The following is a 13,468-nucleotide window of genomic DNA, read 5'->3' as shown; positions in this document are numbered from 1 at the left end:
TATTTTAAAGGCCTGACAATGATCAGGGCCCACATGGGAACACGACAGATGCTGTGGGCAATGCACATTTTTTGGGGGGTGAGCACCTTGTATGGCATGTGACATTAGTGGAATCATTGTTTGGTACCTTTGGTTTGTAGGAACTGGTTATGGGGCAAGGGACGTTGGGCTGCCAGAATGCTGGGCTCACCAGCTGGACTGTCTGTGTGCGGATGTTGGGAGCAGCTGTCTGCTCTGGGCTGTGGCTGGCATAGCCAAAGTTGCCTGCAGGCTTGCCACAGCTGACAGTACCCAATCAATAGGGATCACAACTGTGTGAGCCAGAGCCTGCTAGAGGACAGAAAAGGCTATTCCAATTAACCCTTCCTGCTCTTAAAGGTCATCAGCTGAAGATTTTTTGAAAGCCAGCCATGCCTGTAGTCTTAGAGCTCATTCACAGTACTGTGCACTATCAGTGGATTGCAATGTCAATCATCCTGAATGGCCACACATGTCAACAATGCAGCTGTGTTACAGCACAAAATGTATATTGTGCAGTGCATTGCAAACTAATCTAGCAAGACCTTTTTTTTACCTTCTAATATGCATAATATTTAAATTGACCCGTACACCCAGCTTTTGACACCTTGCATATTCCTGGAATGCACAAGGCACTGTCCATGCCTTACAGGCAGTGCCAAAATGATAAAAAGTTAGCTAGCTATGAATAGAAGTTAGTACCCTGCACACATTTTTTTTTGTACAAGAGAATTCAACTCTTTTCAACTCAACTCAATTCAACTTCTTTGTATTAATCAACCTTAAAGTTTATTTTACATGCAACAAATGCAACACATTCAGGTATTTTTTTTACCCCTCAGAGATCTGATAGACATTACTATCTTTGTTCACGGCCCTTGATCTACTTCTTGGACTTTTATGACTCAGAGATGACACAAGCATGTTAAATTCAAGGCCACTCTGATCAACCTTTGCTGCAATTTGTTACAATGTTGCAGTCTGATCTTTGGGGGGGGGGGGGGAGAAACTAAAGCTGCGTACACACTTCCAATTTTTATCGTTGGAAATGAACGACGAACGAACGACGAACGACCGATTGGCCAAAAATCGTTCGTAAAAAAAGTAACCAACGACGCCGACGAATGAGGATAGTCGTTGGAAATGAACGACCGGACCGGCGGATCGGATTGGACGACGATCGTTGACCATCTATCATGTGTACGGTCGTTCAGTGATCGTCTATGGTCTGAGCATGCGCGGTGAACGAACGTTCGCTCACTTCCTGTGGTGCACGTCACTTCCTGTATCGTTCAAACGATCGCATCTATCGTGTGTACAATATCTTGAATGATCGTGTCGTTATCTGTAGGTACAGGATCGGTGCCATACGATCGTTCGCAGATATCGTGCAGGATCGTTCGTCGTTCGTTTACCAACGATAAAAATTGGAAGTGTGTACGTAGCTTAAGAAAATATTTCCTCCTGTCTAAAGCAAACTAATGACATCAGCTCAGCCTATGCAAAATCACTGAACTAGAGCTCCAAGATATCCATTTATTAAATGTGATAGCAATGCTGTATATAGTGACATGTCAGACTTGTGCAGAGTGCAGACTTGTAAAGTTATTAACAGGCACATAGTTATTATTTTTTTTTCCAGTTTGTGGGTTGTTAGGAATCTAGGTGTTAATATTTTAAGTGACACATCTACAATTGGGGTATCTTTAAATTTAGCACAGACAGATAAATGTCAGATGGGTTAGGCATTTGTCTTTCAGAGCTATTGATGTAGAGAACATCTGATTGAATTTTCATGCCTTGCTGGAGAAAGGAATTGATGGCAGGGCTGATCCATGCAGAAGCTTGACTTTGCCCCTGGCTAGGGACATAGGACGTCACCCCAGGGGCCACACTGGAGTTGTCTATGTGTGTGTTTGAATCTCAACAGGGCCCAATCCTGATCTGACCCAGCCCTGACGTCCCCTACGGGCTCTCCATTCCATCTGCTAATGTGTCCCATGTGCAGGAGCTGCAGCTGAGCCCCTTTGTGTGGGAGCTGTAATTGGGCACATTTTATCATTTAGGTTATCAATACGTTTCCGCATCCTTTCCTGTTTAAGGCTAACGGTATGTGACCCAGTTTTTTCCAGCCATTGCTCGATACAGCAAAGCCAAATAATGCCAGCTGCTCTGATCAATTTCTAACAAGCAAAAATTCACCAGCCTATGATTCAGCTTGTCATCACAAAAAGACACAAATTACACTCTTTTTCTATAAAGTTAAAATGTATCCAAACCCAAGAACACACATTTAATTTATTTATCAATTACAACTTTCAATTGCCTAAATATTATTGCCCTTTTCCTTTTTTTTTATTTATTTTCGCTTCTTGTCCTAGAGGTTGTGTTGTCCTCTGGATGAAGTTCATTTTTAGGGATATTATACAATCAAATAACAGGTTTTTGCTCCATATTGCACCTTTTCTATGCTTATTATAATCTAATGTGAGCAGCAGCCATCCATTGCTATGTTGTATTTGGTGCAAAAATGATCTGGGTATCCTCAATTGCCTTAAGCAAAGCAATTCTAATCCTCTGGGACATTACTACCTATTCCAAGGTATTCTTGCTCTGAATTTATAAATATATATATATATATATATATATATATATATATATATAAAATTTGTGCACAAATGAAAAGATGCTGCAGGTATATATGCTGGATTTCTTTTAATGGTGAAAATGGCATAACAAGCAATACAATGGGATGCCCATTACTTGGGAACTTGCTTGAGAAAAGGCAAGATCACCCAGAATGTTTGTTCCATAGTATGGCTTGTACCATTTTAACCAGCAAATGAAATTCTGCATGTGCCAGTATGGGACTGGGAATGGGGAGATTGCTTGGAGGTAATCATCTAGGACTGAGGACAGCACACGTGCAGCTCACCCTGGTGGCTCTCTCCCACTCTCTGTATATATATATATATATATATATATATAGGTATGGTATACTGTAAATTACCATAATATATTATGCACCACGTAGGTAGCACGTAGTGCCATCTACCTTCACTATCACGTCTTCCTATACATCCGACTGGTATTGTCAAGCAGTTACCCCCTCCTGCTCTATGCAGGGTGGCCTTATTGGCATGCAGAGGAGCATATGTATGCTTTATACTGCCTGGAAATGCCTAAACTTGCTGTGTATATAAAGAACGCCAGGATTCAAGACCCCCGGAGTGCACATACACATGCTGGTGCCTGCACTGCAGCTTCAAAGCTTGTTTGCAACTATTTTGCTACTAATAGTAGAAGTTTAATGAGCTCTTTATCACAGAACACAGCAGGTGACCATTTTCCAAAAACTTCCAAGACCATGTGCTGGGAGAAGCCAATGAGCACTTATGGATGTTTACCCTAAATGATTCAGATGCTCAAATATCAGGAAGGTAATGATAGAAGGGGTGTAAACACTGCCAATCAATATTACAGATTGGACAATGGTGGACGCATCCAACAGTGGGCCCTCATGTAAAACTGACTGGTTCCGAGACCAACACCATCGGCACACTTTGCACCTACTTATGTCTACCCCTTATACTGGGGGTCTTTGCCTAATAAAAGAAATGGTATAAGGAATCTGTCATTTAGAATGCATCATAAACTGACCTGGCTAGGGAGTAGAAGGCAGCACCTGGTACCAAAGGGTCCTTTATATTGCTCCAAAGCCATGGAACCCTAGTTGTGCAAATCACAGCTCAGACATGCCATCTTTCCATTCCAAAAATGCAGTTGAGTTACCTTGGTAAATCTACTGATAGGCTCCTCATATTGCATGATGTGCTGTGGTTTGAGACTAAACTGCGTTAGCCTCAACTCTCTGAGCCCTGTTACCCTTCAGGCTGTCCTGCGGTTGACTTATATGTAGAACAGAATGATACTTTCTTTTTGTCTTGATCCATTGTGGTCTTTAAAATATTTCACCATTGTCACTCAAGGACAGGAAGTTTGTTCCAGAAAAAATCAGGCCACAAAAATGCAACAACCACACCTAAGTTTTAGAAAACTGCAATATTTTCTATTTGGGGTGTTCTGGGTTGGACACATCTGTGGGGGCCGAGCACATATAACTTACTCATTTTACAAATGCTTTGCTTTATTAATTAAAAAAATGCAAAATCTGTGCCCCAAAGAAACAGGAAAATAGGTAAATCGAAACTCATTCCAAGATTTTGAGTTTGCACAAATTTACCCAACATTTTCCAGTGCTGTATCCAGCCGCTGTGTGTTTCCCTTTAATGCTGATGAGTCTTAATCTGCACACAGGGTGTGAATGCTTCGTTCCATTCACTTGATTTTTGTGTCCCCACAGTGGTGACAATGCAACCTTTGTGGCGTCCTGGGGGATAAACACCGTCTCCAATGGCAATGGCTCTTTTCCAGATGCACCAATGAGCAAGCGATGACAGCCCGAGAGGACCAGACGCCTGCATAAAAAGGGGGGACCCTGGGTCTCCATCAGAAAATGTGCAGGGTGCACACCGAAAAATGGAGAGGAGTCACCGACCTTGTCCAGGCTGGGGAAGCCAGTGCCTGGCCTTATTGAGCATTGTGATTATCACTGCACAAGCAGGTAAGTGGCCAGAGGTGTGTGGATTTTTATTCCAAGTACAGTACCCTATAGAAACCAGTCATTTCAATTAGGGAGATTCATAATTACAACGCTAACTTCTGATTGGTTGGCACCCGTTCCTTGATACTTTTTAAATAACTGTGCAAGTGTTGTAATGCATGCTGAGCATTTTAGTTCTATGATTTATAATCCGTTTGTGCCTTTTTTTTTAAATGACTTGGTATATAAGGATAGAGGTCCAGAAACATTCAGGCCATGATTTTTTTTTTTTAATTGCAAAGGAAAGTAATTATTCTTTGAATTCAATTTTTATCATAACAAGAGTTTTTTTACATTAAACAACCGGAAAATGATGAGAAGTTTTGCCACATTTCCATATGGCTTGCTTTATATCTATGCTTCCAAAATAGGGCAGCTGCATACATGAGCGTTGTACAGGGCACTTCCATGCTTTATGGTAGGGCAGTCCATTTTTTAAATAATTCCCATTGCATGGCAGCACACAAAAGAAGTAATTGGGGCTTTTTTCATTTGCAGTCGCAGTGCATGGTAGCGCGGTAATGTGTGATGTGATGCGTTGTAATCCAGGTCTGCTGGCAAGGTGTGCTGAGTATCAGAATAGGGTATAAAATGTCACTGCAGTGCATCAAATGTCACACACGTTACCATCCGTTGTGGTACCTCCTGCAGTTCTGCAATGCACAATTGTGCTTAGGGCCCATGACACCTAATAAAGGATATTAAGCTATGATTGGAATAGGGAGCATAATGTAGCAAACTTGAATAATTCCTTTTGCAATGCGTGGGCAGAATGAGCACACATAGGCAATTTTTAGTAGTGGTATTGTCAGTCTTTTATAATGTTGGGAAACATTAATTGAATGCACATAAATATGCAATTGTATGTGTTGCAACTGCTATGAAATAAACTTGGTTTCCACTTTCATGCTGAATTGCAATGGGGTAATACATGCGTTATGGCAACACACATGAGCGCATATTGTTTGCATTACCACAATGCTGTGTCATTAACTTGAAATAGTAATAAGGTGACCCAGCTCCAACACACATACAATGCACAATAATGCATTACCATAAATTACGGTGCTAAAAATATTGCATGCCCATTTTTTTATTTTTTAGTGGTTTGCTAGCCTATTCACTTGCCTTAGAGAAATTAGATTAGCACTGGAAAATGTGAACTGGACCCTAATCATAATCTTGCTGCCAAAAAGTGTGCGCCCAGCAAGTAAAGGATCCGTTTGGATTGCCAGGGATCAAAAATGCAAAGTGTCACTTTAGAAGTAATATTATCAATGTCTATTTTCAATTTTTCATTTTTAGAAAATGAAATTTCAAAACCATTTCTAAAAAACAGGCTTTAGAATGGGCTTTTGTATGCTTTGGTATTAGGTTGTGCCTGCATAACACATAGCAAAATGACAGATGTGCAGATTGCGCCCTCCAGTGGTGTTATGTGTGTCTTGGCGCGCAATTAGCATCCCCTCTTAATGCAACTTAACCTTGAATTGTATAAAAAACCATAACAAACTTTTTTATTTGTTCCCTATTGATCTGTTAAATAAACCATTGAATACGACAAGTGGAAGGTTTAACACATGTTGCAGGCATGGCCAATGTTATCATTAGGAAACCAGCCATCTCTGGAGTGCAAGTAGATAGAAAGAGGCTGCAGCAGATTAGCAGTACTGGGAGAATAAAAAAAGTATTTTAGTATAATAATCGGCTGTGTTAAATGAAGCAAATCTAACATAAACACAATAAGAATTTTTGTTTCGGTATTACTTTTTTTTTGACGTCTTTGCTCCTGATTTTCCCCCGGGATGAGATAAGCCAGTCAGCTCATTGTGTTGTATTCCCAACAGTTTCAAAGGGTTTGGAAAGAATCTGTAAACAGTTCCAGTGCCTCTCAGTGGGTTTTGTTTGGGCCGCCTTCCCGGGAAGGGATCTTCAATGGGCTTTTGTGAGGTCTTCCAGTTGACTTCTTAAAGTAAAGTGTGAGTGAGCGGAACAGTGCGGCCGGGGGGGCAACCCGGCTTCCATCACCACCATTGAATACAACCCGTTACTGGGCTGCGAAGCCTTTTGATACTGTCAATGACAAGGCGCAAATGAGATTCTGAAAGAGACTGGGCCGCAGAGATTAGTGTGGCATGGCGTATTGTTGGCGCATCAAAAAAAAAAAAAAAACAGGCAGTGTCTTGGGAACAGGAAAGGCGTGCTCCTCTCCCTAAAGGGGGGTCCAGTCCAAACAAGAAAAAAAATTAAACTGTATACAGACTCAAAACTTTTTAAATTTAAAAAAAAACATTGAAGCAGAGCAGGCTTGGCACCCTTATATATTTCTATAGCCTACCATGCCCCGTTGGGAGGATTCATTCTTTCAATTTGTCCTGCTGACCATTGTCATTGGGACTGGGAGTATGGAAAACAGAATAAGTTGTCACTGAAAGAGGAAAAGAGTTGGGGGACACTTGGCATCTGTCTGATAAGGGCACCTGACAATTGTCAATTGGAAAGGGAGATTTTGAAGATTTGGGATAGCATGTGACTCGGTAACAATGCAAGAGCAAGGAGAGGGAGATCATTGTCACTCTATAACAGGAAGACCTTCACCCCTGAATTTCTGTATGGGCAGCCACCCATAGGGAATGGATTGGAGTGGTTGGGTAGTATTGCCTGCTGTATACTATGCAAATGCTAGTTCTTAATGAACCAATGCAGCGGTGTGGGTGGCTAAGCAGCTAGCAAGGTACCAGGAGCTGCACATGGACCCCTAGTCCCTCCACAGGTCTGAACTTAGCTTAACGCTCTAAAACGTATTCTTATATCCAAATCATTGTGCTCCTATGCATTGAAAGGGGTGCAATTATGCATTTTCCATGGGCCACCAATGCACATGCAAAGGATGATTCTAACTTACAACAGTGCATAAATATGTAGATTATTGCTCTGAGTTGAGCTTTGAAAAAAAATGGGCTGTGAATTGCATGGTGCATGGCAAGATCTCTTTGGAAATGAACAGGTTTATTCTTGGGAACAATTTGCACCAACATGGTTACAAAAATTAGAGGTGTGAGAGAAGCGACCATTAAGTTTCAAAATCAGCCATACAGGTCAAGGCAACAGTTTCAGTTTAATACCCACCATTGCATCTGCACATGCTCAATTCCCTTCTGCTTTGTTGGGCCACCAGGTGAGTGGAGAGGAAATCTTGTGTAAGCTCCAAGTTCTTCTACCTGGGTTTTCTCCCTGACTCCTTTAGATGACAGGAAGTGCCTAAGTAAACCATCACTAAAAACCAATACTATAATATGGTTGGAAAGAGGGTGAGTGGAACCAATACTGTAGCATGGGAGGAAAGTTAGTGACATGCTCCCCCATACCTCGAAGTACTGGACATTGAAAGGAGTAAAAGGAAGATTAGCTGTGCGGTTAGTGAGTCCACCATTAAGGAGAACCTGTTGCTTTGCCCCGCTTGGCTGAAAAAAAGGCTAATAGTAGGGATTGGGTAGAGCAACTATTCTCAACCAGCATACTATGGAACCTAGAGGTTAAGTAGTGGGAAGGGTTCTTTGAGCATTAGTTGATTGACCTCTCATCTGATGGTGCCTGCATGATTGGGATGACACCAGTGATCTTTTTACCTGATATGGCCCGAAAATGTATTTCAAGGGTTCTGGGGTTGAAATGATTGAGAGTGGGGTCTGGGGTGGAGGGTAGAATTAGTTTGGATGGGTTTATTGGGTAAAATAGGGCTAAGGTGTCGAGGTTGTGTTGCACCTAACCCAAACCAAAAGGAAAGTTCTGTGGGATGATCTAAAAACATTTAGATGGCCAACAAATTGGTATTTTCTTTTTTCTCAGCTCACAAATCTGAGGCTGGCAGTGACTCCTCAGCTGCCCTCATCAATCACTCCTCCATGCTCATCCAACGCCTGCAAGAATTACTGCAGTATGGAAACTCCACCGACACCACCCTACGAATCCGCACTGCTAGCTCCGATGAGGTGAAAGTTATCCAAACCCACCAGCTGCTCCTAAGCCTACAAAGTGAGATCTTTGAAGGACTCTTAGCTAACCAGAGCGTGGTGACCCTGCAGGAGCCTGCTGACTGCGCAATGCTGTTTGAGAAATTCATAAGGTAAATTTGTAGATTATAAAAGACCAATTCCAACAAGACCTCCCTGTAGACCTGTACTTAAGGTCATTGCTGGTATACAAATTAACTAACAAAAGTTTATGGTTTTGGATAGATTCTGGGATCCATTCCACATCAGAAGTGGCACAGCCCTCATGGCTTAATTTTTAGAGGCTGGATGAGGTCCTTTGGTTACCTTGTCAGGCTTCTGCATCTAGGCAAAGATTTACTGACACAGTTGACCAGCTTGACCATGTATTGCAATATATTCCAACCAAAAATCCATGCTTTTGTGCCAAGAATATATCTATATGCTGGTTGGGTTACAACCCAGCATTTATTGCATTAAGTTTCCCCAACTGTCATTGCCTTGTCCCATAAGTGTACACTTACTGGCTAATACTTTTGTCTTTACTGGTCTTTGGAGATTACAATAAAAGGGTTGGGCACTGTGATGATTAGGTTCAAATTCAGGTTTGATCCAAAAATCTTTTTTACAAAGCAAACACATTTCAGGGGCTGTAACTATACTACTTTATCAGGGAGGATTAAGGTTAACAGTGAGCAAATGGGTATGGATTTGAGTGTTTTGGCAATGATGTAGATTGTACAATGATTTCTAAGAAAACAATCATTTATTTCTGTCCCCTAGGTATTTTTATTGTGGGGAAATATCAATCCAGTTAAACCAAGCCATTGCACTGCACCGCCTCGCCAGCAAGTACCATGTTTCAGCTCTTCAGAGAGGTGTTACAGAGTATATGAAGACTCATCTAGCCAGCGAGTCATCCCAGGGACACGTTGTGAGTTGGTATCATTATGCGGTAACCATGAATGATGAAATTCTTCAGGAGAGCTGTCTGAAATTTTTGGCCTGGAACCTTTCCACGGTGATAAGCAGCAGCGAGTGGGCAACTGTGAGTGACAACCTTATGGTGTCCCTTCTACAGCGCTCTGATCTTGTTCTGCAAAGTGAGCTGGAACTCTTTAGCGCTGTGGAAGAATGGATCAGTAAGAATAACCCAAATGCTTCCATTATTGAAAGAGTTCTGAGATCTATTAGGTATCCAATGATCCCACCACACCACCTCTTCCAAATCCAAAAACTGTCAAGCCTACTGGCCACCTACAGTAGCTTTATCCAGGATCTTCTTTTTCAAGCTTTCCAATTCCATTCTTCTTCTCCGCTACATTTTGCTAAGTATTTCGACGTCAACTGCAGCATGTTTATTCCTCGGAATTATCTGTCTTCGTCCTGGGGTTCCCAATGGATCATCAACAATCCAGCCAGGGATGACCGAAGCCTCAGCTTTCAAACACAACTAGGCCCGAGCAACTATGACTCCAGCAAGAAATTAACTTGGAATGCTCTTTTTTCTCCACGTTGGCTTCCTGTTAGCCTTCGACCGGTCTACTCAGAATCCGTGTCGAGCGGTTCCCAATCCAGCCGCCTTGAAGAAGGGAAACCACGGCTAGTAATGACCTCAGCCATGAGTGGTCTAGATTTCGCTGGTGTTACATTCCAGAAAACTGTGCTTGTTGGAGTCAAGAGACAGCATGGTAAAGTGTTTGTGAAGCATGTGTACAATGTGCATCAGAGCACCGATGAAGTGTCGGACTTCCTGGCCCACGCCGACCTGCAGAAACGCACCTCGGAATACCTGATTGACAACTCTCTGCATTTTCACATTATCATCAAACCCATCTACCATTCTCTCATTAGGGCCAAGTGATAGGGACTTCGGGGTAATGAGCCACCTAACTTTGCCATACAATGACCATCATGGTACCCAAACTACCAACATGGAGAAGATATAGAATTGCTAAACATGCGACACAGAGAGTTTGACAAACATGTAGAAATATAAGGACTACAGATCATCAACAATATACCCAAATATTACAGCACAACAATGTTCATTCATTAAAAAAATCCAGGATGACGAGCTAATTTTTGGATCGTTGACAATGGTCAACTGCTGAAGCCCGAAGAGGCAATTTCACCCCAGGATCCAACTATCTCCTTTGATGCCCCCTTTCCCATTCCTAAAGTCATTTGAAACCCCCCAAAAAAAACTTGTTATACTAATATTTTTATGGTGAAATATATTTTTGGACACTTTTAGCCATTGGTGGGGCAATTTGGTTACCTCCAATATTTAATTTACAATGTATCTAAAGCCAAAGTAGATGATCATTTTGTATAGAACAGATAGGGTGAGATAAGGGTGACTTTTTTTGTAATATTTGTGTACCGTAATGTATTTTGTGACACCATTTACATGGTTTTACTACATTGAGGTGTAATATGGTGTGTCCTACCATGCATTTTCAGATACATTTATGCTACAGGTCCAGGCATCTAAGCACGTGATCTTGGCTTAAAAGGGGCTTCAGATTGGCCGATCATCAGCACAGATCATGTCACAAATCACTTAGGCTTTGGTTATGCAAGCAGCACTGGCCAGAACCTACAGTAGCATCTTTTCCATTGAAACCCTAAAATACCATCAATCCTTATGTACTCATCACAGCAAGACTAGTAACATTGCCAGGTGGATAATTACCATAGACCTGCTTTAAAATGCATTGACCAAACAACTAACCAAAATGCCCAAAAAGACTTCTGCAAATACATAAATGGCTCCTTTTTTCAGCACAGTAGGATCCCATCCTAGTATTTGTAAGTTTTGTTTGGTAGATCCCAGAGATATTGGAAATTGGTGAGTGGTAACCATGGTGGACATACCTTACAGTGGACCCTGTGTAGAACTGACCTGGGGCTCCACTGCCATACTGACTCTGGGTCCTTGTTGGCTGAGGAGGGTCCAGGGTCCTCATAGAGTGGCACACTTTGCACCTCCCTATGCCCACCTCTGAAGGGTAAAAGCCATCAGTGCCCACCAATAAATGCCCATTTGGGTTGATATAAAGTACCTAAAGCCACCAAATGCCTGTTTCTTATCAAGCTGTCAGATGTTTAATGTCCTCTATGCCTCCATTGATTAGATTTCTCCTTCCATCTCGTGAGGTAACTAGGACAGCAAACGAGTAAAGACTCCCCAAATGTTTTAGCAGACCCTTTTATCTCCAAACTTAACACTCCCAAAATCCTTAGTCCAGAAGATTCTCCAAGATTATTTTATTTTCATTAATTTATATAAAAAGACAGTGAACAGAAAATAAAATCAGTACAAACATACAAAGTGAGACATTGAATTGACATTGAGTGATCAAAAATACAGATTCAGTAGTGACTCCTTTTTCCCCGGTGAAGGGAGCAATACAAATATTAGTCCCAAGGAATCTTTCAGAGCTGGTTAATGTAGATTCTTATCTGATTTGTAATAAACTGCTTTGTCTTACAAACGGTGCGATTTAATGAATTAAGTGCGCCATGATAATAGGAAAGGCCGACTGAATGCTTTAACATGAAAACGCCATTCAACGTCTTTACTATTTCTCTTTCTTTTAAAGGAAAGCTGCTTTCCGATTGGTTCCTAAAAATTATATTACAGTCCTTATAATGAATATCCCTAGAGGTAGAGGTGTTTTTACTTATAGTGACCAATCACATGTTCCTTTTCTCCTGTTAAAGGGAGCCTCTGGTTGCTATAGGCAAATATAACAGGCCTTGATAAAAAAGAGGGGCTGTATTAATGAAAAAACATGTCCCCATATTCTTGTACAGGTTAAAGTAGATGTAAACCAATTGCTCTGTGTAGCGTTTTAAAAAAAATAAAATACTGTTTTTTTCCCTTTTAGTCATTGCTGCATCTCTGTATTAACAATCTTCTGGAGCTTATTTGCAGCCACTTGCCATTCAATGCTCTCCATGGAGGCAGCATTGCATTTCTATGGGTGGGTTTCCTAATGGTGACAATGGTAGACCATGCCCTCACAATGCATTTACCATTAAAAGTCAGTGTGCCAAGGAGACAACGTAGGAGCAAAGTTTAGTGACAGGATCTGACCATTATAACTTTACACCAGGAAGCACCTGGACAAGGATTTTCTAAGTAATACCGTCAAGAATTGGGATTTTGGTGACTGGGTTTACAACTACTTTATTGGGGAAAAGTGCCAAAGGGGACAGTGATACCACTTGTAATGACAATGGCAACTGGACAGAGATGAGACCTCAAAGTGCTGAACACCCTAATCCAAACAGTCAGGCTTAAAAAAGCCAAAAAGATACAAAATCATTTCTGATTGCCTAATATGGAATAATGTCATGGTCCTGATTGTGTGTGGGGGCTACCTTAGATAAAGGCCAGTAGGTACGATGTATGAAAACTTATGGTAAAGCTTCTTTTTAGCCAAAGCAACCAAATGCTTCTGAACCATTGCCACTTTTTTTTCTGTCACGCTCTTCATCCTCTGAGCCTATGGTATATCTGCAAGCAAACGTAAGAAATACAACAAGCTGCCAAGACTTTAAAACCACTGGCCTAATATTATGTAGGTTCCCTCTTCTGTCTCCAAATCAGCTTTGACCGAGGCATGGACCTTGCAAGAGCTCTGAAGGTTTCTAGTGGTATCTGGCACCAAGAAATGAGCAGGAGATCATTTAGGTGACACTGCTGCCAACCCAGGCCCAGGTAAATGATGCACCAGGTCATCCACATGATCTAGAAGCAACCAAGACTTGTCAGGCCAGGCCA

The 13,468-nt window shown here is 41.6% G+C and overlaps 1 protein-coding gene across 1 annotated transcript; it reads left to right on the top strand.

The window, feature by feature from the left end:
- The first annotated feature begins 4,377 nt into the window (after nucleotides 1–4,377).
- On the top strand, nucleotides 4,378–12,568 carry BTBD17 (BTB domain containing 17). Its single transcript, XM_072403479.1, has 3 exons — nucleotides 4,378–4,642; nucleotides 8,531–8,807; nucleotides 9,457–12,568. The coding sequence occupies exons 1-3, from the start codon at nucleotides 4,558–4,560 to the stop codon at nucleotides 10,535–10,537; spliced, it is 1,443 nt and encodes a 480-aa protein (XP_072259580.1). The 5' UTR covers nucleotides 4,378–4,557; the 3' UTR covers nucleotides 10,538–12,568.
- Nucleotides 12,569–13,468: the final 900 nt, after the last annotated feature.

This window comes from Pyxicephalus adspersus, chromosome 3, assembly GCF_032062135.1.
Source record: "Pyxicephalus adspersus chromosome 3, UCB_Pads_2.0, whole genome shotgun sequence".
Taxonomy (NCBI): domain Eukaryota; kingdom Metazoa; phylum Chordata; class Amphibia; order Anura; family Pyxicephalidae; genus Pyxicephalus; species Pyxicephalus adspersus.
Note: the sequence above shows the minus strand (reverse complement) of the source record. Positions and strands in the feature narration are given on the sequence as shown.

Excerpts from the sequence above, each read along its gene's own strand:
- BTBD17 (XM_072403479.1), top strand. The coding sequence starts at position 4,558 with ATGGAGAGGAGTCACCGACCTTGTCCAGGCTGGGGAAGCCAGTGCCTG. Across the intron at positions 4,643-8,530 it reads GATTATCACTGCACAAGCAG|CTCACAAATCTGAGGCTGGC; the intron begins GTAAGTGGCCAG and ends CTTTTTTCTCAG. Across the intron at positions 8,808-9,456 it reads CTGTTTGAGAAATTCATAAG|GTATTTTTATTGTGGGGAAA; the intron begins GTAAATTTGTAG and ends TCTGTCCCCTAG.